Source organism: Ptiloglossa arizonensis, chromosome 13 (genome assembly GCF_051014685.1).
Source record: "Ptiloglossa arizonensis isolate GNS036 chromosome 13, iyPtiAriz1_principal, whole genome shotgun sequence".
Lineage (NCBI taxonomy): Eukaryota > Metazoa > Arthropoda > Insecta > Hymenoptera > Colletidae > Ptiloglossa > Ptiloglossa arizonensis.
In genome coordinates this window covers 8,782,191-8,809,342 of record NC_135060.1, presented here as the reverse complement: position 1 = coordinate 8,809,342, position 27,152 = coordinate 8,782,191, and the positions used below count along the sequence as shown (strand labels likewise).

General features: G+C 46.2%; 1 protein-coding gene across 1 annotated transcript in view; it reads right to left on the bottom strand.

Moving 5' to 3' along the window:
- Window positions 1-15,011, bottom strand: part of LOC143153720 (uncharacterized) — a 122,269-nt gene extending 107,258 nt beyond the window's left edge. Inside the window, exon 1 of the mRNA XM_076325190.1 lies at window positions 11,227-15,011. Coding sequence (XP_076181305.1) covers window positions 11,227-11,265 — 39 coding nt within the window. The 5' untranslated portion in view covers window positions 11,266-15,011. The remainder of the gene's footprint in view (window positions 1-11,226) is intronic.
- Window positions 15,012-27,152: the final 12,141 nt, after the last annotated feature.

Below are 27,152 nucleotides of genomic sequence, written 5' to 3'. Positions count from 1 at the left end.
CTGGGCGAACTGTCACGCCGCGCCGGTCCCGCGCATCACCGACGCATGACTAATTAATCCTGACAGTTACAAAGGCTATTTCCGTCGATTGCCGAGTGATCGACTTACCGACGCCTGCAATTAACGCGGCGTCGCGAAGACGATTACCGTCTCGAATCTACGGAAAACTCGGATACCGCGCGGTACGATCCGGGAGAGAGCGAGCCAGCCGGTCGAGCCACCTAGCCGAGCTAATTTATCTCGTTAATTGCCGTCCTAATCGACCAATCCGTGTGTCTCGTCGCGCCCGATCCGCTCTGTCATTGGTCCGTGGCGAACACGGGTAACGGTAGACGAACTGGTACCGTAACAACGATCTATCCGCGCGAGAACTTTCGATAGAATGGCGGATCCGACGCTGGATCACGTTAATTGCTCCTTTTGGGCCTCCGATATAGGATTCGACCAAATTGACAATTACCGATCTATTCGCGGATCGTTACCGAATTAAATATATCGTACGTTCACGAGCCGATTATTTCGTTCGTTTAAACGCGAAACGAACACGGAATTCGAATCTATGGAAATTTACACGAGTCTTTCTTTCGATATTGTTAACCGTAAGAACGACTTGCGTGTATCTCTCGCGAATCTTTGCAACTGCGCGTCGAAACGAGTCTTATTTGGAGCGTGAATTAAAAAGGAACGCTGTCACAGAAGGGTACGTGTCTTTGCTCCGATATTGTTAACCGTAAGAGCGACCGGTGTGTATCTCTCACGAATCTTTACAACTGCGCGTCGAAACGAGCTCGTCTTATTTCGGTCTACCGGAGCGTAAATTAAAAAGGAATGCCGTCATAGTAAGGGCATGTGTTTACAGCGTAGGACCGAAGGAACTTTCTTTTTTAAATTTATTTATTTAAACGGGATGAAATCCTATTAGCGTGCCGGTATGTGTAGCGTGTATTGAACATCGAGAGGAAACGAAAAAGAGAAAGAGAAAGCGGATGTATCGCGAAGAATTCTTACATCGGCTTGAGAACCAAATTTCGAAACGGTGAAACAGAACTGGGAAAAGAACCTAGCAGGTTGCAACGAGAGTCAACAGTCGTGCACACGCATAGAATCCGTCGAAGTTGAAGAAACGGCGATTAGGGAGAAAGATTCGCACGCATTCGAAGATTCCATTCGTTTTATTTTATTTCGATACTATTTCTCGCCAATTTTTTATATCAACGAAGATCGAAGATAGTTCTCCGAAATTTTGATCAATTCTCGCGTACATTCCACCTTTACATCTGTCTCTCGATGTAATCGAAATCTGCCCGAAGTGTCGATGGTATCGATCGCGGAAAGGTCATTACCTTAGTATTACGCGATATTCACCGTTATCTCTGTCGTTAGGTTATCGATACGCTCGTGTTGTTCGAGAAGAATATCTCTCGTTGGACAATTTCCCGCGGGAGTACAATCGAGCGAAAACCTCGAAACGTCCCGAGGTGTCGGATATTCTCTACGCTCGAAGCGAAATGGTAAACGATTTTCCGGAATGACGGGTGTTGGTCGCGCGGATATTGCGAGTAAGAGGATCGTTCGATATCACGAGTCGATCGATAGGGCTCGGTACGCTCGGTACCTCGATAAGACTAGGAAAGGATAGAAACACGGTGGAAGGAGAATTCGATCCGTAAACCGTACAATCGACTCCACGCGATACCTCACGAGCCTTTTACCCGCGGCAAAACAGCAAAATACCAAGAAACATTATCGGCCAACTCTTTATCGAGCATTCCGTAGATAAGACGACCCCTCTATTGGTTCTTTGCAGCGTATGGCGCCTATGTATGTAGATTTTAACGAGAGCGTTTTACAGTGACGCAGGTGTGTCGGACATACCTATTTAAACAATCGTTATCGCGCGTGAAAATTTCGATAAACCAATGTTTTCGTCGCGTTACGTATCACGCGGGACCGTTGCGCGAGTAGCAACGATTAGAATACATGGCTTCGATTTTTATTAGACATTTTCGAACGAGAGATTCACTGACCTCCGACAACGACTTTACGATTCGGTAAAGCGAAATTCAAATTTATTCAATTTTCTCATCAACCTGTATCGCGTACGCGCGTTCGTCACGTGTCACCGGCATCGATAAGTGAAAATAAATCTACAGACAATCGCACGAGTCGCGATACGAAAGATCGAACCGTACTACGTTCGTAATCTTTTATTTAATGCGCGTTTCGTATCTTCTTCTCATCTTGCACGGTGTTGCTGTACTTGTAATTTTAACCGGTGAAGAATTCGGTAGCTGTAGGGTCACCAAAATTCGTTTTCTTTTCGGTTAGATCGTTACACACAGGGTACGCTTACGTTCTCGTGAGACTGTACATGCGGATGCACCTTTGCGTTAATTAAACGCTCACGAGACGTTAAACGTAATTATTTTTCCAGACTCGGCCTCGATATTCGGTTTGAACCGTAATCGATGCGTCGTTTCGTAAAAATACTTTACGACGTTACGTCTGAGAGAAGCAATAATTTTCTCACGATATTTCGTATCGTTGTATCTATTAGGTTGTACGAAAAGTCATTTTTTTAGTGGAAATGAATTTTTTTAGAGTGTGTAAACGTTTTATTAAATTATATAGTCTCCATTTTGGAAAACGATATGACTTTTCGAACAACCCAATACAATGAAACACAGCTATCGGGTTTATTTTCGTTGAGTTTGAAAAAATTCTAACGAAAGAAACTGTTCGCAGTATACTTCGAATCATCGTTTCGAAGATCGTCTTCTTGAAAACCGATATTCTCCCTAAACCTATCGACGAAAAACGTTAAATTCGATTAAAGTGAACGTAGAAAGGCATCGATTAGAAACGTTAAATTTGATTAAAGTGAACGTACAAACGCAACGATGAAAAATGTTAAATTCGATTAAAGTGAACGTAGAAACACATCGACGAAAAATGTTAAATTCGATTAAAGTGAACGTACAAACGCATCGACGAAAAATGATAGTTTCGATTAAAGTGAACGTCGAAACGCATCGATTAGAAACGTTAAATATATTTATTAAAGTGAACGTAGAAGCGCATCGATTAGAAACGTTAAATGTTATTAAAGTGAACGTGTAAACGCAACGATGAAAAATGTTAAATTCGATTAAAGTGAACGTACAAACGCATCGACGAAAAATGTTAAATTCGATTAAAGTGAATGTGCAAACATATCAACGAAAAGTGTTAAATTCGATTAAAGTGAACGTAGAAACGCATCGATGAAAAATGATAAACTTGATTAAAGTGAACGTAGAAACGCATCGACGAGAAACGTTAAATTCGTTAAAAGTAAACGTACAATCGCTACCCTCTACGATTATCGAACAGAATATCGGGACAGATCGAGAGAGAATTCGGTGTACCTTCGTTCCAAGGTGTCCGCGTAGGTTCCCCGAGATCGTTGGAGTGTACTTTCGCGAGCTACCGTAACAACGCTCGAGCGTTGAACACGGTCGCGCGTATTGCGCGGCAGGTACGCGGCTAAACGACGCGAGAGGGCAGGCACCGGCGTGAAATTGGTGCCTGGACGTGAAAGAGTCTCGTAAATCAAATTTTTCTAAACGAACCGCGACAAACGAAAGTCAACCGGAGACAGTCGTGTACGATGGCCGGGTCGAGGGTAACGGGCGCTAAAACGTCACACGGCGGGAGTTCAAAGCAGCCCTTTCGCGCGAAACCGTTGGTTCGAGCGTCGTAAAAGCCGGGACTCTCGCGGCCGAAAATAGGTGTTATTTGGACGACGACAGCTAGTGGGCAGAGGTCCCATTCTCGTTCGCGTCCCACTCGACTCGCTCGCTCGCCGTATGGATCATCCTCTTTCCACCAACCCTTCGTGAAACGAGGACCCGGCGTGGTTAAGGTGGCTCTGTTACGTTTCAAATGTCCCGGGCTCCTCGGGCGCATTCCTGTATAAACACGAACGGAAATACACTCATCTCCGCCGTGGCTTCGGCTCCATTCAGAGAGCGCGTGGTTAGCTTCATTCACAGCCTACCCCCACCCCTCGACGCCTTCTCTCGCTCGGTCTATCTCTCTATCTCTCTCTCTCTCTCACTCACTCACTCGGACTTTCCTTCGATCTCGAGTTCTTTCTCTCTCTATACTCGAACCGCCACTATGTGTGTTGCCAGACGCGCGGACGTGCCTAAACAACCGCTCGCGCTTAGATCATTCGAAATTAGATGGACAGTCCGGAGGGTGCCGTCGCTGGATATGTCCGCCACCGAGCGGAAGTGACTGCGAAAACGATAAACGCCGATTTCCCGGGCCAAGCCAATTTTGATCGACTCCGGGTTCCGTTCGTTCAACTTTGTCGAACCGAGCGTGACTAATCGCGGCCCGTTTGCCAGAACCGAGGACCCCCTTTCGAACGGCGATCGATTATAATTAAAATTCGTTTCCTGGATTGTGACGACCACGGTGGCTGTCGAATTGCAGCCGCGCGTAGGTGTTCAACGATCGTGCGCTACGGTTTATTTACGGAACGGGCGTAATTAATGCCGGTGAGAAATCTCGCCGGTCGATATTTCGCGAAGAATTTCGTCTCGATGGTATTTCGTATAGACTCTGAACCGCGTTCGATACATCGTGGGAGAAAATAGTTTCGACAGGATGGTTTTCACCGATCGAAATTACAAACGCGCGTATCTATTATATATATAATAGATACGCGCATTTTATGCATCTACGGTACACGTTGACACGTTAACGTACGCGGAATGTAAAACACAAATGGATATAATAATACGTGTATCCCGTGACGCGCGCGAGTGCATACGTTTTGCATACTTTTTTTTCTGCACGCGAACGATGCAAATGTACTCCAGTGGCCCGTGAACGGTCCCGACGCGAACACGAATTTTTTGGAGCGGTAGCGATCGAATAAACGAACGATCTCGGAGCAAGGTACGCGAAAGTGAATCTCTGCGCGTGATTCAGAATCGGTGACGCAGAATTCGAACGAAGTTCCAATGACGCGGAAGAACTCTGAGTCGAAACAGAAGTGCAGGTCGATCGAGAAGTAGAATCGCGTAGGCGCCGGATCGGATTCTTTGGAAATTCCACGACGCGTCGCTCCGGATATTTGTTATCGCAACGTTCTATGATACGACGATACCTCGGTCAGTTTCGTGCACTATCGTTACCTCGTCGTCTCGTTTCACAATGATATCATCGGTGTATCGCGTTCAATCCCGACAGGTTAAACGTCTTTCGCGGGGTAATTAAATCTACTCTTTGAGATCGAATCTCGTAAAGAGTCGCGGTATCCACGGGTGTGTACTCTGCAAGCGGCGTCTGGTCTCGTACCGATGAGCGCCACTTCAAACGGCCGGGAAAGTAAACCGTGCTTTGGATGGTTTTCGAAACGCGTTCGTCGATTTGCTACGGTCTCAACCACCGTGACGCCGGCTCGCCGCTTTGAACGTTAAAAACAAGACGATACCGGGGTGGTGTGTCGTTGATAGTCCACGCCCGGAACTAGTTACCAGGAATAAGTGGATAACTAACCGTTAAATGAATTATTGTCGGGTAAACACACGAGCGCGACATTTAGTGCCTCGTGAACCGCGGCCGATCGGACGCGCGCGCTAATCGCCAAGCCCGATTCCGTGTTGTATTTAAATAGCAAATTTGAAGAGGCACGCCGCGGCAAAGAAGAAATAATCGTTTATATAAATATGCATTAAACGGTGAAGCACTTTACGTAATACTTCTTAACGAGTGCTTGCTTACATCGTGTTCAAGGTTCGAAATGCTCGAATATAGACACGGTGCTTGCTCATTCACCCGGTACCTCCGCGATGTACATAATTTCCGTACAACAGCGATCCTGTCCCCTTGGAAACATCTCGGCGCGAGTGTTTGCCGCAAATATTTGTAAATAACTCGACAAACATTTCTTTCGCGCTCGAGCGAGCGAGCGAAGCATACGACTGTACGCGAGGAAAATGAAATTCCGGTTACGGGCGAAACGACTTTGCTCGGTGCACGTATTTCTCGTTTCCCGCGACGAAATTAGATTTACGCGACGAACAACGCGCGCGTGATCGCGTACGTCGCGTGTACGTGCACGCGCAACACCTGTTTCGCATTGTGCGTTGCGCAGAATGCACGTGTTACGAAAATAATTCGCGCCGTTCACCGGGGAGGACACGCGTCCGCATTCGAAACCATCCCGGGAAAAAGTTACGCTCTTTTTTCGCGATGCCATCGATTATCGTGTTTTCCACATTAGCATTGCTCACCGGACCTCGACGTCTAGACACACGCTTGTCGGATGTGCACTTCATTGAACCCCCGGGTACTCGTACGCTTGTCTTTCGCAAGCGTCGCGCAAGTACCGTACGAAGAAAAAGACGAAAGCACGTCGATCGAGGTGGAGGCTCGTGTAGGATGCACCGGGTCTTGTCCAACCGACGAGCCTCTTGTCTATAAAACTCCTATTAAAATTACGGCCTCGTAGACTAATAACGAGTGGCACCAGTTTCCCTTCGACGCGGCCGATTAATTAGCGACAAACCGGCGACGTTCTTGCACCCGTTCGTCGACGAACGGACCAACGGTCGACGATTCGAATGGGCATTTTTCAAATCACTCGAACACCTTCCACTTTTCCACAGCGACGCGTTGGAATGCGTCGCGACGAGATTTAAGGGAAGAGACGTCGGTATTCTCGATACCACGAACCCGCCGAGTGAAATTTTCAACAACGAAGGGCAAACTATGCTCCAACTGATACTCCAACGATACGACCACGTTCGATGGAATTCCACCGGATAAAATATGCACAAAAGTTTAGCCCAACTTTCGGAAAACACGTCGAGAATGGAAAGTTGGCGACTCGTTCGATATCGAAAGCGAATTTTCTAAACGTTGCACCGATCTACATTTCATTCAACTTCTCGTGTCCCACGAATTTGAGAAATAAATATTTATCCGTTTTATTTAATTTTACACGTTTTCCACTCGAGTGTAAACGTACTGGTGTTATTGTTCACGGGTTGACGCCCTTTAGTGAACAACGTACAAAGAATATTTCAAATTCGAAATACGTAAACAGAGTGCAGATACACCGAGGCGCGAGAAAAGAAAAGAGAAGAATGAGGATGTGTAAACACGGAACGATTTATCATTGATAGAAGAAAAAGGTTGGAAGTATTTGTAAATTTGTAAATTTGTAGACAAAGGCATTTACACTACACGGTAGCCGAGAAATATTGATACGTCTACGAAATCCTTCGTAGTTTGAATTTTATTAGGTTGTTCGTAAAGTAATTTCGTCTTCCAAAATGGAGAATGTATAATTTAATAAAACTAAAAAAAATCCTGTTTCAGTTTCACCAAAAAAAACGAAACGACTTTCCGAACAACCCAACAGAAGCGAGAAGAATAGATCCACTAACACCGAAAACTCATTCACGTGTATAATTATACGATTGATACAGTTTCGTTGACCATATACAGTACGATGTAATTCCATCGTAAGCGAAGAACGACTCCCCAGACTACGAAGAGACACGTATAATTCCAATCTAACGTACTCGTCCAATCTTGTACACGCTCGGTGTCCAGCGAATGGAAACTCGCGAATAGTTTCTCGATTATTCTCGAGTTCTTTGCAAATTCCCCGTATTATCTCCAAGGTCGACAAACGTACTCATCCTTGAACGTGAAATAATCCACTCGGGGAGGCACGACGAGCGAAGACCAGAGTACACAAAGCTTCCAGGAAACAATCGGATTCTCGAGGTGGTTTCTCAAACGAGTCACCGTGTCTCCGACTCACCATCGGGTCGATCGAATCGAATCATAATCGATCGCGCGATCCAATTGAAAAACTCGTAGAAACATCGAGAACGAGACAACGACCGAGAAACGTCAACGTTGACACTCGTCAACGATCGCGAACAAATTCAACGATTCGCGCGATTCGTTCTCGGAGATCGACGAGAACCGCGGTGTCGAACGAACGAGCAGCACGAGTTGGACAGGTTCTCGTAATAAATCGTAATAAATCGCGGTCGCGCGAAGAAGCTGCGCCGTGCAATCAAGGAACGATGCGTCTGCAATCTGAGGAGTCGCACGTACGCGTACGTGGTGCATCGACGAGGAACGAGGACCGCCGAAATTACAGCTATTATCGCGATAAAGGTGAGAACCAGTCGCTGTTTGTTTAACCCGATCGGAAATCGTCGAGAGGTCGTGCACGATCACCTTGGTAATGTTACGAGGAGAGAAAGAAAGAGCGATCGAGCGATCGAGTGAGAAAGAGAGAAGGATAGAACGATCGTACGAACGTAGACTCGTGTTAGAGAGAGAGGGAGGGCCGGTCGAGAGATAAAAGGAAAAAACACGAACGCTCACCCCAAAAATGGGCGGAGTTTGACGTTTAACCCGCGAGTTAACGGGGCGTGTCTCGGTGAAACGGTAAGACTACGATTTACACTCTCGCGTTTCACGCTCGCTCCTCCGTATACCATTTACGAGGTCCCGATCCCCTTTGCTCGGTGCACACGCGAATTTATTGTTTCTCCCGTCGATATTAACGAACGATCACGATCATCGAGCCGCGGCGCGAGGAAGCAGCGTCTCTGTTCGTTCGCACGTGCACCGAACTCCTCCTCCTCCTCCTCCTCGACGTGCACTCTTCCCTCTTGTCCCTCGTTTCCCTACGGTTGTTTGTTTCCATCTCTTCCCAAGCCGCGATGCAGTTTTGTTCACTCGTTTGTATAGGCGGAGGAGCAGCCAGACGAGTATTACGACCTCACTAATCGTACGCTCTCGCGCGCCACGAGACGGTTGAGGTGTGTATGCGTGGACCTGTGTGCGTGTGCGTGTGTCTTTTTCGGCGATGTAAACTTTGGTAAATATTTCGGGCGGTATATTTGAACGGAAATACCAATGTTGTCGCACGACAAAGTTACGAAAGAGGTGTTCGAATTGACGAAAAAAATTAGCGTCGAGTTGCCCAACACCCGGACGGTTAAGCAATTGCATTCAACCTTCGAGTTTCGACGAGACGATCGATTCACGGTTCCATCGAATAAAAACTTTAGGTAGACGAAATTGATACCGTAGATTGTATCGCATTATCTCGATTTGACCCAAGAAATTGATTTTTGTTGCGATAGATAAATCTCGATGCGAAAAAAAAAATAAAAATGTAAAAATAATCGTTTTATCGTCGTTCCTGTATCGTTGGATATCGTATCGAGATAGTCGTCGTCGATATCCACGAGGACGATTTCGCGACTACTTTCCGCAAAATTTGATTTCCGGTTAAATCACGATGCGCACGCGCGCGAGCGAGCGAGCGTAGTCGTCCACCGCGCGTTTCGCAAGAGACCACGAATGAATACCTTTGGATACATTTAAAGTACTTCTAGACTGGCAACGTCACTCTTATCGCGTATGTTAATTCATGGTAATTTCGCTGCGCGGCGGCATCGTAAGTGGAGTAATGGTCAATCAACAAAGCGTCGCGCGAGTGTTTGTGCTTCGTGAAAGGATACTTGTCTACTTGGTAAATAATCGTAGAAAATTTTAACCTCGTTGGAAAATCCATACGAAGCGGCGATCGCGACGGTTGAACGTTAATCTCGCGCGGAGAGAGCCGAAAGCGAGAACTCGCTTCGTTTCTACTAAACGTTAACCTCGAATTATGGATCTCGAATTCTAGATCTCGATGATCGATCTTCGAGAAACGTTCGTCTGTTTGCGTGTCACCGAGTCGCTGTACTCGCGACCGAGTGAAATTGAACAGGCCACGTATCGCGCGTAGAACAAGAATCAAGGTTTGGATCGAAACGAGGTCAAGTTTTTGAAACGTTCGAGCCGACGAACGTCCATACGCGCTAATTGATCGCGCTAAAAGAAATACAAAGGACTTTTGTCGCTATTCGTGTCTGGTTACGGTAACATCTCGTCGACGTTGACATCGTTGTTAGAGATACGAATTTCTCGCGCGAAAACGAATTATTTCAACGTTTCGATGATCCGTACCGTTTATCGAGATCGAGTTCGCGTAAAAGTATGGTAGAAAGAGAAAATTGATTTCGTTCACGGTACACCGTGTACAACGACTTTCGAGTATTTTTAACGTTCCGATGTGGCACGAAGTTGACGACGTACGGCATAAATACTTTATTATGTGAAACGTAACAACGTGGATCGCGAATTCGCCGAAACTTGAAGAGCAGTGTCAACGAACGGGCCGTCCATCGCGTATTCGCGTCGTGCTTGGAATTTTTATTTCACGACTGTGCGTAAGAACGTACGTTTTGTTCGAGCTGTAAGTATACGGCGCGATCTGCAATTAATCGACGAACAGTGCTCGTTCGCGACAACAGCGACAAAAGTAGAGATTTTTCCAGCGTTTCGTGCTCCAAACGTTTGTTTCAACCGTCGTTGTTTAATTCTCGAACGTACGAAGAATTGTAAAACGTCGATCTTCGAATAAACGTACGATGTATACGTACGGTATAGCGGTACACGTGTATTTTTTCAACGCAATCGTCGCATTATTGATACGTCCGCAATGTACAGTACCTGTACGGAAAAATGTAGCAATCTTCCTAAATTGGCCATAATTCACGACAGAATCGTTACAACGAATACGCAAATATATTTTCTTTATCCGCTTGTCAGCTATTATCACAATTATTACCTACAGTCATTCACATTCCGTATATATTTGCATATTAATTTCCGTACGTGTTTGAATTTTACATCGATTACGTATGCGCGTGCCCGAGCGTGTTCGTTGAGGGAAAGAGGGAAATAAATATTAAATGAAAGAAACGGAAACTTTCTAACCGATAAACAAATCTTTAATCGATTAATCCAGTCTGTGCCACTTTTTACGTAGAATAGGCACCCGTTCGATGTTAAAAAAACTTGGGATCAAAAAAAAAAAAGAAAAAAAGGAAAAAAGGAAGTGTACGAAAAGCGAAGCCAGAGCGCTAAAAATAATTGAACGCAATTCACCGTTTTACGTAACCGGTAAATAAGAATGCAAATTTTGACCCGTTTTGAAGGTTCAAGTCGGGGCATATAAATTTCACACGGTGCCGTAAGCGGCGAGTATATACGTATACATATATATATATATATTTTCCTAATTTCGGGAAGCATTGTGCAATATGCGCGTGGATGAATCGTTCCGAAATGGCAGGTACTCACCAGAACGAGCGTCGCACGAGCTTCCGCAGCAGATACCATTCGTAGGAAATTTCGTCACCGGAAAGCACAGATGTTATCCTTAACACGGGTTCGAATCTTCGAATACGGCTTCCCCGACGATTCCTCACTGAACAATTTCACCATCGATCCGCACGCGTATCGTATCGTTCGTTACGCGTCGTATCGTATCGCGAGCGCGCAATGGATCGAAATTCAACGTCACGATCGTCGTCGCGATCTATTCTTCGTTGCTGGTACGTTGCAACGGCGACCGATTTCATCGTACGCGAGCGAGCTTTCGGTGTCGCGCGGTGTTCGTTGCCACGATCTTCGAAATCTCAAGTAATTGCACTCTCGACACGTGCCCGTTCACTTTCGAGATCTGGGTAAACGGACCCCACACGGTAGGACACCGAATAACGGTTCTCGGTGTTTCCTATTTTCCCTGACAGCTGTGCGACACTGTCACGAGAATTCCTCCGACAGTCGGCGGAAAGGTTACACGTCCCACAATATTCGGAGGCGTGTTTCGTCTCTCGTAGCCTACCGATCGTTTCCAGCCGGAACGGAAAGCATCCGAGAAACAAATAAAAGAAAAATAGAACAGATTTTACACGTGGTCTCGATTTGAGAATTCGTTTCGCGCCAAAACGATCGAAAGAGCGTCACCGTGGTTCGTTCACAGGGTACTCGCCAACTCGAATTCGATCCTCGGTTCCTTTCGAAACACTTCCCGCGTACATTTTCACTTGTCTCGAGTATCTTCGCGATATCGTGCCCGGATCGATCGACGCGCGATACTCGCGAGTCGTATCGGTTCGTTCGCGTTGGAGAAAAGTTTCGTTCGTACGATAAGACGGATCGTTCCGTTTCTCTGGATAAGAGATTCTCTAAATTTCGTCGTCTCTGGAGGAAGAATCGTTGGTCCACGGCGTCACGAGATCGTGTTTTTCGACGTACGAAAATCGCGAAGGAGAGAGCTCCGTTCGCAGGCGCGTCCACCTTGCTCGTAGACGGGACGACGGTACTCCCGCGGCATGAAGGCACAAGAACGCGTCACGTAGATGGGGAATGCATCTCGTGGCGCGCGAGAGGCGTCAGTGTCGAAGAAGACCGAGCGAATTTCACGAATAAAGGACGGGACTCGGAACGACTCGAGCGTCGAAACGGGACGGAGGAACGGACGGATCGTTTCTTTAACGACGAGACGACGGAGCGGTACGAGCGTACGGGGACCAGGGAGGAGCGAGGTGAAACGCGAAACGCGGCGTGGCGAACCGTGGAAAGAATACGAAGAACAAGAGAGTAAGAGGGAATCGGTGGATGTTGGATTATCCGTAAGTGCAAACGCGCGACGACCGTTGCTCGGTTCCCAGTGGCCGTTGCTCCGTGAAGGCGCGAGACGCATAATTTGTGCGCATTACCGCCAAGATATATCACGTTCCAAGATGCTGCTAACGACGACGACGACTATACCTTAACTTCCTTCCGATCCCGTATGCGTCTCGAAATTCTGCCTGCCCCCTCGAGCGTCCGAACCGTGCGGTATTCCCCTACCCGGCGGAAGAGCGCCGCGCACGGGGAGATCTCCTGTAATTTTCGTTTCACCCGAGATCGCGAACGAGCGAGCGAGCGATCCGGTCGCACGCTCGATTCGACCGTTTCACGAAGCGTTATCTCGTTCGTTGCGCGGTGCTGCGCCGATAATAACGATTGTTTTACACGTACGTGCAACGTCGACGAGCGATCGTGTCATTCGGTGCGAGGGGATGGTCGCTACGAGAGATTACGCGCCTGGTTCTCCGTCGTTGTCATCGATCTCGCGATCGTTCACGGGAAATTCTCTGAAATGTTTCTCGGGAGTTTCACTTTTCTCTTCTCAACTTCTTCTTCTTCTTCCGGTTCTTCTTGTTGTTCTCGTATCGTTGAAATTTCGGGTACCGGCGCACGAGACACACCGGTGAGATTTCAAACGTAGGTAGTCGCGAAATTCATCGATCGACACCGTTCCCGCATTTAAACGTTTTCGTTCCGTTCCGTGTATCCACGGTGCGTTCGTATTAAGAGGATTTCGATGTAGCGCGTATATCTTCGTGAACGATGGAGGAACGATTTGTCGGCGTTACGCAATCGTGTCCGCGTGTACGCGGTGCGTTCCTCGTCGTGGCACGGCTTTGAATAATTATGTCGATAACGACGTTGCAACTCGTATCGGATGATAGAAGTTGGGCCTGGCGCCACCGCGATCTTTTCACTTCCGTCTACGAGAAATCGCCTCCCGTCGGTTGTAACGCGCAACGACTGTCGTCCACGTAACCATTCCGAACGATTTTCTCGGGTACAACGGGCACCCGTGGCGGCGGGGCTGCTCACCGTCGTAAACACTCGAATCCGTGGAAAAACGACCACCGACTGCGAGTCGCCCACGACGGAAAAATAATACACACACGCACGTACGGTACGCACGCAGCCAGCCAAGCCAGGCACAGAGAAACACGCGCGAGCGAGCGAGCGAGCGGTCGGCCGGTTGCACAGAGAGAGGCGAGAGAGGTTTCCAATTGTTCGGGCCGACACGTGCCACCGATAACGAAAACCCGCGAACGAACGTGAAACGACTCGCGAACAATTCAATTCCCTCCCGTCGAAGCGTGAAAATAACGGCAGAATTACGTTTATCGGCACGATACAGATCGCGGTACGTATAACTTCGATAACGGTTTATCTCCTCGCGCGTGTGTATCTTCGGACGATCGTTTACTCGAGGTTCGATTCGAAACGAGCAACGTACGCGTGACCGGGCCCGTGTATCGTAGAGATCACCCGGTCGACGAAATACCTCTCCCTTAGAATTCGAATCACTCGGAGAGAGAAAGAAAAAAAAAAACGAACACTGTTACCCGCTGGAACCGGGTAAACGAAAGAAACAAACAAACGAACGAACAATCGTGTCACAGAGATTCACTCGGAACGGAGTTCAATTATTGTTCTTTTGTCCCCACGTCCGTCCTTCAGTCCCGATCTAACGGTTACCATTTTCCTCGGACGAAGATCCGCGATCGGGCGTCCCGTCGATGAGAAAACTCCGTGAACACGCGACACCAAACATTTTCTCGTTGCTCTTCTTCTGGCCGCGCGCGCAGGAAAATTACGAAACACTGGTCGAACGAGACCGGAAAAAAATCCCAAGTATCACGTTTCGGTTTCGTTACGGATTTGCGGGCACACCGGCGAGAAACGACGCGCACCGTCGCGATCGAAACGGATCGCCGCGTTGTATCGTCCCCGGTAAGCCGTGGGCCGGCACTCGCGCGGAAATCAAGAGTAACACTGACTCGATCGTCGAGTTGTGGAGCGATAGGTGGACCGCACGTACGAGTTGGTCCTCCCGCATGCGAAGCGTAGCAAGTTCGGGGTGCGTGCGGTGCGGTGCTCGCGAGGCGTGCGTGCGAGCGAGCGAGCCGCGTTACGAGAACCTCGCCGCGTGAAAACGTCGACGAACAGGTTGTGCACGCTGTTTTCGAGGAATACGGCCAGCTTGGGTTCCGGTCCCACGGCGACGAGACGCTCGACACCGCCTATCGAGTGTATTTCGCGTCGCGGTATCGTCAACACCGCGCGGAGACCGTTTGGTTGGAATTTCAGCGATGCGGTCGTTGTCGTCTCCGTGTGCGCACTCGGTCGTCCCAGTGGTAACGATTCGCTCGAGATTCGCCGAGCCGCTATCGGTAACTGCGACGACTCGTTCCACGTAACCCTTGAACGTGTACTCGTGTTTATCGAACGTGGTTGCGTAGGTCCCGTCGACGAAACACGACCAACGAACGTGAACGGAGAACGCGGCGTTTCTTGTTGCTATCTTCGCGGCGTGCCCGCGCGTATCCAAGCCGACGAACGAGGTTCCGTCGATACGGTGGTGGTGGTGGTGGTGGTGGTGGTTGCTCGATCGTCGTCGATCGACGATCGAATTAATACTGAACACCGGGAGTTCTCCCGCGTTGTTTCCACGTTGTGACGCGCACGCGGTGACCGGGGTCTCGGCGTGGATTCCGACGACGGTGTCGTGATTTCGCGCAGGGTCGACGTGCGATTTTTGCGTAGTGTCGACGACGATATCGAAGCGACGCATGGCCATACGGGACACCGTGAGGGCCGAAGATCGCCGCAGACTGCTCCGACCGAGAGCAGCGAGGCTTCTCCGCAGCGCCGGAACCGTGTGTGCTGCTGGTGCTGGTGCTGCTGGTGCTGCTGCTGCTGCTGCTGCTGTTGGTGCTGGTGCTGCTGCCGCTGCCGCCGGCTGTTTCTCCACCACGGTGCCGTGGCTCCTCACCACCACGCAGAACCCTAAATCCTGCGTAACGCACGCCCCCACTCTCCCTACGACGTTTCCCCACCAGCACGCTTCTATCGAGCATCCCCGATACCGAACTTCGACTCGACCGACCAACAATTTTCTTCAACCGGACCTCGTGTAGTTTCCAGAAGGCTCTCGATCTGGTACGTGCATTATTCTTCCGTTTTTTCTTCTTTTCTTTTCTTCGATACGAGCCACGTTTTCGGAAACGTGGCAATAACGCGCGTCTTACTCGATGTGTATATTTTATCGTCAACGGAGAATCTTTACTCCTTTTAACGACGCACAACACTGTCTTTTCATTTATCGAACTCCACTCTCGAGAAGAATGTATTTTCAGAAAACGTTCTCGGACGATTTTCGATCGCACCGTTCGCGATTTCGCGATCGATGATCGTTCGCCACTCGAGATCTCGGATCGGTTCGTTCCGTTCGAGGTTCCCGATATTTCAACACCGAAAACGCGATTCTCGTTTCGCGCCGATCGACCGTAACGTGTCCCTCGCACGGAACCAGAGTTCGACGGGTTCTGTTCGAGATGCACCTGGAATGATGCATAACGCGGGGTCCATGCATAAAACATCCCCACTTCTCGGTGGGGAAGCGACGTCAGACCAATCTCCGGCCACGCGAACAGGCTTAAGCTACTTATTTCTTCGCAAGCCGCTTATCTCAATCTTGGAACCGATCGCGGGGTTCGATGCACCGGCCACGGAGATACTGGTCGCTCGACAGAGAGCGCCGCTCTAAAAATAGCGGGAAAAATTTTTATCGCGGACTCGCGCCAAATTACCGGATTCCATTTCGTTCGCGCGGAAATTAGCCGCGACACGGTTTTCGCCAATGTTATTCCAGGTTTAATGAATTCTCGTTACAGGAATCGCGCGTTATCGTTCCTTGCCGGCTTGGTGCGCGCGACGAACGATTCCTTGACATTTTCCTTGAATCGACGCGCCACGTTGACACCGATTTCGATTTTTCATCGTTACGGTGGTTCGTTCGCGGATTAAATCGAACGCGAGCGTGCAATATGCACGGAAACACGGACCGTAATGCGGCCGATCATTGAACGCGCGGGATTCGAAGACAACGAACCTCGATACGGAGAGAACGATCGGTAAAGAGTAAGAAAATTAGCCGTAAAATATGACGAACCTCGAAGGCAAAGGTTTACCTTTTACGCGCGATGCAATTCATCTCTCAGCGAGCATTACGGGGCCCTTATCTCATCTTTCGAGCTCGTTTAAGACCCGTTTCGGCACCTCGGTTCTCCCGATTGCATCCGCTTCGATTATCCACCGCGGTCTTGTTCCAAGAATGGACCCAACCGCCACCCTAGAATTTACGCCACCTGTAAATTTCATTCTTTCGCGGCTCGCACGAAGGGAAGCGCGAAACTAGATAGAAGCGTGTTATCTTCCGGAAGATTTAATGCCGATATAAAACGAGAAACGAGACACTTTCCGTCTGTACTTACATCAGGATTAGACCACGGCCGGTACAGTTCCTTCGATCCTTTCAATCTTTAAAGATAAAGCTCTTACAGAATTGATCTGGCTGGATTTATTGCGCGAGATTACGATTTTTGTTAAGTTTAAGCACTGTTCGTAACAGTAGAAAGTTATTAGATCAATGTTGTAACGGCCATTGCGCCATCGTCGTTATTTTTTCCACGAAGAAATGCTAATGTATGATAAATGTTTCTCGTTGAATTTATGATTCGGCAACTTGTCGGATTTAGAATTTATGGTCAGATAAACTCGCCATTTTTCTTACATATATAGAGAAATATATCGATATTAAAGCCATTTGCATACACTTCGGGGTTAGAAAAGTATCAGGCTTGTTGCGTTTACTCGCGATTTAATTTCACGATCGGAACGATCGACGTGCTAGAAATTCACGTTTCCGTAAACGAAACCTACGAAACGCGTTGAAAATGAATTCTCTTCGCGGACGGGATAAACGTTTTCGAAACGTTGCTCTCGTTTCGGGGTACACTCGAAAATCGTGCACGTTGAACTCGTTTTCGAAATTGTCGATCCTCTGAACGGGAACGAGACGAATTTAAACACACGTTACGCGTACACGTGTGTAACGTTCGCGAGACACTAACCTGCCTGTACTGGAAAATTCTACAAAAGGTATACGAGCACGCGTGTATCAAACATCCGCTAAGGTGGACGAAAAATAAAAATGCGAGCTACTAATAAGCAAGGACCGTCAGCTTGTGCGTGTTCTCGATGATCACGCTAATATCGTTAACTTATTTTCAAAATATTCCGCAAAATAACACACGGGTCGGCAGTCAGGCTGTACAAGCTCGTGCAACTAACTCCGCGATGAAGATACTCGGAGCTTAACGACCAGAGATCGTTGGAACCGATCCTAATTCTCGAAACCATGTGATCAATCGACACGTGGGATGCAATACCAATCTCTCGTTAATTTACGGGACTCGGGGAAAGCAGACAGGTTTGAACTCGTTTGTCTCGACACGAAACGAACAGCTACTCACGAAACGCGACACCGGTGGTACTGGATTCGTGGAACCGGATACAAGCACAGATCCAGAGTCGTAGGACCCGGTGCAGGTTACCTGGAACTCGCAGAACTCGATACCGAACGGCCTTGGACTCCTCGGACGCAATGACGGCCGGTTTTTGGACTCGTCGGACACGACCTCGAACTCGTGGAATCCGATACTCGTCGGCCTTGGACTTGTGGGACCCGATACTCATCGACCTTGGACTCGTGGGACTCGATAACCGCCGGTTCTGGACTCGTGGGATACGATAACGATCGTTTTTAGATTCGTCGAACTCGATAAGGGCAACCTCGAACACCTAGAACTCGATATCCGCTGGTCGTAGATTTACTGGACGCGATAACAGACGATTGTAGACTACTCGGTTCCAATATGGACAATCTCGAGCCCGTAGAACTTTATATTCGACGACTCTGAACTCGTACGATCCGATTCGAGTTACCTCTGAACTCGAGGAACTCGATAGAGATACGGATCACGAGTACGACACTCGTTGGTGCGAGTACAAGGTACGTGGGATCCAATAGCGATAACTTCTACAGTTCTTCGGAGTTTCGAGGGTCACTGGAATCCCTGGAACTCTTTGAAATCCTCGAGACTTTGAAAACATTGCGCAACCTCGAAACTTCTGGAATCTAGGAACCCCAAACGTCCTAGAACCCTCAGAGATCCTAGAAAACTACGATCCTCGTCAACGTCAGAACTTCTAAGAATTTTTAGTTCTCCGGAGACAATAGACCCTCGAAACTCGTCCAAATTCTCAGTAACTCGTTCAGTTTGCACTCGTAGATATTCCAGGTGTTCTGGGATTTTCAGGTCGAGTTCTACGATTATCCGTCAAACCCAAATCGAGTCCCTCGAGTTCGGAGCTGACTCGTTTTCCTCTCCAGGAGTCCAGGACTGGCCAATATTGAGTTGTACCGTTTCGAGGTCGTTGGTATCGGACCCAACGAGTTTAAGACTGACGGCTATTGCATCCCACGAGTCCAGAACCGGCCGTTATCGAGTCCCACGAGTCCAAGGTCGACGGGTATCTAGTTCTGCGAGATCGAGATCACCTGTATCGGGTCCTACGAGTCTAGAACAGGCTGTTATCGCGTTCCGCAAGTCCGGTGTCACCTGCGTTGGGTCCCACGAGTCTGGTGCACCCGATGTAGAGCTCGAAAACTACAGAGGCGTTCCTAGTCGGGCCCAATTGGTTCAAAACTGGATCTTTTCCGATCCCAGGAGTCCTGGATCGAACGATATCGAGTCCTTTGAATCCGGTGCCACGTACGAAGAAGTACTGCAAGTTTGGGGTCATTTGCATCTGATCTTTCGTATTCGTAGGTGTTGATGTCGAGTTTGGTGACTGTGAAATCAACTTCTGTCGATTCTGTCCAGCACCGCCAGTATTCGATGTTATGTTGGATAGTAATCGATATCAAGTTCTAACCAGGGGTCGAGGTTATTAGATTAGAGCAATCCTGTATTGTTAATGATAAATTTCTTTGTACTGCATTGAAATTCTGTACCACGAGTTTACTGTTAAATTTTCGAGTTCAGAGCTAACGCCAAATTGACAGTTCTTTCAGTATGAAACTGATCATTACAAAATCGCCATTTCTATTTGACGAGTTTAGAGTTACCGATATCTTTTACCATACGTTGAAACATTAGCTCGACTATTGAAACCTTTGAAATTGTTTTTCAAGCTGTCGATTATTTTATGAAAAGTAATTTTTTAAAGACGACTGTGTTTTTAAAGCTCGATATTGATTACAACGCGATCATATTTTTTTAACTCAATACAATGCGACCTGTCATTCTAGTAGGCTAATATTTCCCTTGTATTTTTTATTTCCCATATCGTACTAGAATAGTGAACTAAAACAATTCTGTCTCAAAAGTAAAATTCTTTCGAAATTCTTCCCACCAACCATAACCAAGAATATTAATCCAAAGTTTAAAAATGTAAATACACCAGGACCTATTTATATACATTTTTAAAAAGTCTTGTAAAGAATTTCCATTCGGTTGCAACACGAATCTAAAGGTGTCGTAAAACCGATTATTATCCAAACCCCACCGGCGTGTGTGTATAAAAACTCTTTTTTCTCCGTTTATTCTTTTTGTTTCTTTTTTCTTCACGGACAGTGTTCCATTATGAATATGCGAAAAACACACCGGCGAGGCTTCCCAGTAATAATTGCCGATAATCGCAGTGCGAGACACCGTCGAGCAGCGGCATCTCGATGAGAGTGCAAGATTCTCGTTTACAAGTGGTACGATAAGCGAAGATACAAGCGTGCAGATCGATAGACTATCTGAAAGTCAGATCGCTCATGGGTGATGTCGATGAAAGTGTACGTAAACAGACCGGCGAACGTACACGTAGCAAGATAATCGGGCGAGGAAAAACGATACGGCTTATAAATAAAAGTGGCCATTGTTCGAGGCAATAATTGAACTCATTTCGCATTTGCACGCGATCATCTGACGCCAGTGCGTCGCCTCGTAAATACATCGGCATCGTGTACGATACGTACGGGCGATCCCCTGATTTATAATCTAATCGGGCGAGATTAAAATCGAACGAAAGAATTTAAATAGACGAAATATATTAAACGCGGGACAAGCCCGTATGCGATTCCAGACACGTAGATTACACAGGATATCGATATTTAAAGTAAGTTTCTCGAACGAACCAGCTTTTCTCGTAATGAAAGGCACGGGGAGCCACTTGCGCGCACTTGAAAATCCATTATAAATTCGATGCACGAAATCGTCGGCACGCTTCGCACCTCCATCACTGTAAGTCGATAATAATCTGGTGATTCTGCACGCAAACGCGATATCAAACTTATATCTCGTACGTGCACGCGTTACTAAATACACGAAACTTTCAATAGACCGTCCGTTAATATTCTCTCCGATCGGTAATTACAGCCGCTAGTTATTTGAAATCACTCGTGCCGATTTCTAAGATAGATTTACGAACCTTTGAAAGAAATCGACGCGTTAAAGTGCCTATAAATCTTCCACGATTTTTGAAATCCGGCTCACGGAGCTCATATTACGTCAAATGTAACACTACGTAAACAAAAAGCTGATTATACATTTTTTCATTCGTGTTACATTCATCGAGCCGTTTTAACAATTACTCCTCGTTCTTTGCGTATAGTAACATTTATTTCTCCACTCGAGAAATTTGAAAAGTAACCGCGAATAAGGAAAATGTCGCGAAACGAACGAGGAAAATTTATTTCGTACAAAAGGATTTTGTAAGTGTACAGTACTCGTGAGAAATAAATAAATAAAGAACGTCCGATCGAAACAGGTCTTCGAATCAATCCTGCAGCAGTTGTTTACAATTTCTCGTTCGTACAACGAGAATTACTTCCTTGTTATTTCTCTTTACTCGCCGAATGTTGCACGTAAGTCGATAACGATTCATCACGCTGTCACGTGATTGCACAGTAACGTTAAACTGTAAAGGATAGTTACAAATACGGAAACACAGAACATAATAGAGTTTGATGTAACCGTTAATAAGTTTCATCGTTTCGGGATAAAATTCGATGCACGTAACTCGTGTTACCGATACGGAAAATTGCGTATTACTTTCGTAGAATTAATTTACAGAGCTGTGTTAACGGTGGATTTTTTATACGCTCGTATACACATAACGCGATTTCGAGTTCTTTTGCTTCTCTTCCGATCACCCTTTATAGTCCTCGAGCGCGACTAATGCAACGAGAATCACCCTGTATACCAGTACACGTGCCTTCGGTAGGTATTCGTGACAAAAACGACGAGCAATTCAGGTACACTGGTAGTTAGAGGCACGCCTTTAACGCACGACGAAACGAGCGAGCGAGCGACTTTATTAATTATTGCCGATCGCGTCTAAGAAATACACGTACGCGTCCGCTGTGTAAATTAACGCGCCGGGGTCGCTGCAAAACACGGTGCATTGCACCTCCTACTTCTGCGGAGCCGCAAATTAAAATCAGAGACGATCGTCTCGCATGGAAAAGCTTCGTTTACACAGCGAATGTCGATCGCTCGCAGCGAGAAAGAGGTCTATGCAAATGTCATAATTCTGGTACACGAGACACTTATTATTCGCTGTTTGAAAAAAAAAACAAAAAAAAAGAAAAGAAACAAACGGTAATAAAACTTGGACGCGAGAGTTCCCGTTTCGATCCTGCATCCCTCCGCGACTTCTTTAACACTCTTGGCATTAATCTACTCTTACGTATTTTTCTTTTCTTAATTCATTTCCCGTCATTAGCAAAGTAGAACGGAATAGAAATATTATCGGCCTTGTGGAAAATTTCTTGTCTTCGAAACTCATTTATCAATCGTACGTATATTTTGTATCAATTTCTTGCTCCGAACGGTTCGCGGACAGCTACGTTGAACGATTAAAAATGAAATCAAGAAACATTGATTACAATTTTGTAAATATCGTAAAGAAAAGAGAACTGTTGTATTTCCCTATATTCGGTACATTTAGGATGTACGTGTAATAGAAAAGAGTTCGAACGATTTGAAAAAGAGTACCAGAACACGAAATTGAACGGTTCGAAGTTTTAAAAATTAAAGCTTCTCGATCAGCTTCGTAGAACGATTAAAAATGAAATCAAGAAACATTAATTACAATTTCGTAAATATCATAAAGAAAAGAGAAGTATTATATTTTCTTGTATTTGGTACGTTCAGAATGTACACGTAATTGAAAGAAGATGAAACGATTTGAAAAAGAGTACCAGAACACAAAATTGGACAGTTCGAAGTGTTTCAAAAATTGAAGCTTCTCGATCAGTTTCGTAGAACGATTAAAAATGAAATCAAGAAACATTAATTACAATTTCGTAAAAATCGTAAAGAAGAGAACTGTTATATTTCCCTATATTTGGTACATTTAGAATGTACGTGTAATTGAAAGAAGATTAAACGATTTGAAAAAGAGTACCAGAACACAAAATTGTACAGTTCGAAGTGTTTCAAAAATGGTAGCCTCGCGAAGAAAAAAAAAGAAGTCGGTTCGTACGATTGCAGAGAACAGGATGTACGTGTAATTGAAAAGAGATCAAACGACTTAAAAAAGGGTACCACAGCACGAAATTGTACACTTCGAAGTGTTTCAAAAATGGTAGCCTGGCGAAGAAAAAGAAGTCGGTTCGTACGATTGCAGAGAACAGGATGCGTTTTCGATGCAACGCGTCGGAGAGGCACCAGTCACGAGGATTTCCCCGGTCCCCGATGGAAACGATGATGAGAGACGAGACTAATTCGCGAAACGGTGTCGGAGGCATCCTAGAACCCCGGCTCCGAGGAAGAGTCACGCCCTCCTCGTTACCCGGGGCTTCCCCCCTTTCCCTTTTCGCGATAATATCTCGACAAATACCGACCCGGGGAACCCTTTAGCTTCGGCCAGGCTGCCGCCTGCACGCGTAATGCCCTAAAATTAAACAGCCCACGGCGCCAGGGGCGAGCACAGCGCCACGTTGCCCCGAAACAGGCTGGATCGCGTCCGAGAGGAAGGAATCCTTCTTGCATCGTGTTCGTCGCTGGACGTTGACATTTCACGATGGTGCATGTCGTATTTCGATAAGCGCACCGGGCCCGTCGTGCACCATTGGTCAAGCACGACGCGCGTCCATTGCTTCGGTGGACGTAGCAAATTACACGCGAGCGGTAAATCATTTCACGCGGCAATTATATCATTTTACGTGGCTAACCGCGATCCGTTTCTTTCCTTTCGTCTATTTGCGCTGAAATTTTGGACTTCTACGAACGATGATACTGTGGCGAAGACACTGGTCTAATATCGTACGGAGTGTCGAACTAACGCTGAGAACAACACTAAAAAAGAAACCGATACGACGGTAAGAAGGATTTTTAAATACTTTAGTAATATTTGTACAGGTGTGTCTGTTACGTTGTGTATCTGTCCGGTGATTTTTTATGTAAGAGTGTAAGAATCATTTTTGACAAATATTTTTTAATTTATACGACGAGAGATCCAACGTATCATAATTGTCGTAGTACTCGAGAGGTTTGTAATATTGGACGTTTTTGGGGGGTACGTTGATTTTTGTACACGACTGTAGGTAATTTAGTTCCGAAGCGGATTACAGGGAGATTTTGATGTGTCATTTTCATTCTTGCGGACAATTCGCCACGCATCGAAGAAATTTGAGATCGACGGTGAATGAGTTTCGCGTCTTCGAAAAACTCTCTTGTAGGAGATTTATCGGGGGAATTAACTTTAATCGAGACTTCGTTTAATGTTACTTAACTTTGAACACGGACGTAAATGGGTATTCTTAATAGTGTCCCGTTTTAAATACCTCTGTGTGTAAATTAAGAGATGTGTCCGTGATAGATGTCGGTGATCAACAACCTTCTTAATCCATTCGTTCTGCTCAGTTAACGCGTATACTAACAAGTGTTCATTGATATTCATTATAAGAGCGTAATACCGACAGACGCTTGGCTGTATATTTGAACGGTACTAGAATTTACCGTTTAATTATAATGTGTAAATTTCTAGTTTCTATATTATGCGAGGAAATATTCCTTATTCGAGAAATTCTCCTACGAAACCGAAGTTGTTGAATCGTTTCTAAAATATTCTTCATTCGTTTCGCGTTACAACGTTCACCGCCTCGTTCGTGTTACTTCGATCGCAGCGCGTCAAATTATCATTTTCGTGTTCGTTTGCCCTTCCCGTGAAATTGTTATCAAAGAGTTCGAAATATGTCGTACGTACACAGAGTATTCGACAATTAACGGTACAGTGAAAAAATGAATCGAACGCACGAAGTAAAGTTTTCTTCTCTTCTTCGAGAAAATTGATTTTCAATCTAGATTTCACCTGTCGACGCGACGTCGATTATGAGAAAACATTTACTGAGTAATTATGAGAATTACTTTTACAGTGTTCACAAACACGACAGACATCTACAACGAGATCCATGGCACCAAATTTTAATAAAACGCGCACGTGCCCCGAGTAGTTCCAAACACGATTTTCTCGTATAAAAAAATCTGATTCCACGTTCTCTATTTATTTCTTCGTCCGGAACCACCTTCAAACCGTAACACGCTATATAATTATAGCTCTGTATATTATTTCGAGACAATTTCTTGATTAAACTCGAAGGAATAAAACCGTGCGACTGTTCCACCAACGGTGGAACTGGCTAGAAATAAAGTGGGCCTCGATTCGTTCGGAAATTTTTATTACCGAGATACGAGCCACGGAAACGAAAGAAGACGGGCTTTCGGTTGCGTGCCAGTGGAAATTTTCACCTAGATTCGTAAAAAAGAACCCAGCGACGACGATATTTCTTTCTCGTGGCGAACACAATCGCGGAGGTCGTCGTTTAACGAGCACAAGTTAACATCGGTCTTTTCGCCTCGTATTTTCCGGCACTCAGGTTCTTCCGCCATAAGCCAATGCGACTCCATTCGCCTGTCGGATTCAATAGCGGAGCATCTAAAACATGTCGGATGAAAATAGATACGGCAATGTAGCCGGGACATTTTGCGCTCTTCCGTCCGTCTGTGACGACGAATTCCGTGTTGCTGTTCCGAGTGAAGTATCGTTCGCTATGAAACGCGAATTCCTCGCGCGTTACGAAGTATATACATCCCGATATTTCTCGGACAGAACCGAAATCTTTATCGTCGTCCACGGACACAAACATTACGAATAACGAGACGTTGTTCGCCGTGATCGCGGCGACGAATAAATATATAACGCTGTACCTGTGAATATACGTAGGAACGTTTTTTTTTTTTTTATTTTTCTATTTTCTACGATCTATTTAAACGTAGCAGACACGCGCTAGACACGGAAATCTAAATTTCGACGAGTCGAAAGCGATCCGAGTGTTCGTCAAAATCGAATCGCGATCGTAAAAATTCTATCGTCGGTCTGAAAATTCGTTCAATTGAGATCCGTTCCTCGGGTCTTTCGCGACCCATGGGATCCTTCCGTTATATCGTTTATCGATGATTTAAACTATTGCAACGAATACTCCGGAATATCCTCGTATGTGCGCTGGCCTACCATTGTAAAATTGAAAACACAAGTTTCGAAAGTTCGGGATGTTCCATAACGTACTAAAATTTGAAAATTCAATATACTACAATGGGGAGTAAATATTACTACTTTCCGCGCGATAGATATCTAAATCGAAACATCAACCGTACGAACAAACAAACCAAAGAAAGAAAACCTTCAACAAGGAACGATGTTCTCAGTCAAAATCAAATTACAAAATTTAGGAAGCAAAAATCGTCAAGAATTCTCGTAGTATCACCGATGGAAATATTCTATTCCACGAAACGCAATAAAAATACAATTTCCTTCTTTCTCAGGGGGGAAAAAAAAGGGTTAAAGCCAATGTTGCGCAACATCGCGTAGAACGTCGAGCGAGACGCTTCGTTACGTTTATTATAGTCGAGTTTAAACCGCGGGGCTCGCAATTTCAGCCGATTTACAGCAAATTGCGAGCAGCAACGGCGTTGAGCACACGACCGCTCGTAACTCATCGCGAGACGCTCTTTTCATTAAACAAGTGAAAGTTTATTTCGATCGTATATCGTACAATTACCCCTTACGCAGGTTACACGGGGGAACGTGGCTCGAGCGTGATTATTAATTGGTAGGTTGATCTATGTTGATTACGTCGCGAACGTCGAGTGTCGCGTAGCTTCGATATACGTGCACGTGAAACCGTGATGCGTTTCAACGGACCTGTGCGTCACGTAGGAAATCCACGCGGTTCACGAACGCCCACTTAATGGCAGGTTAGCGGGAGCGGTGACAGATTATTAGGCGAGCCATCTGCTAATGCGGATCTTCCGAGGCGTTGGAGCAACCCCCGGGACCTATCATTGGCCCGGCTGAGAATTTACACCTAAACCTTTCAGATAGGATCGCCGACGCACTGTCGTCGACTTGATACCTGATGCACGTCGACCGTTTCCTTCTCTTTCACGTGGGACTACCGCCGCGCAACCATG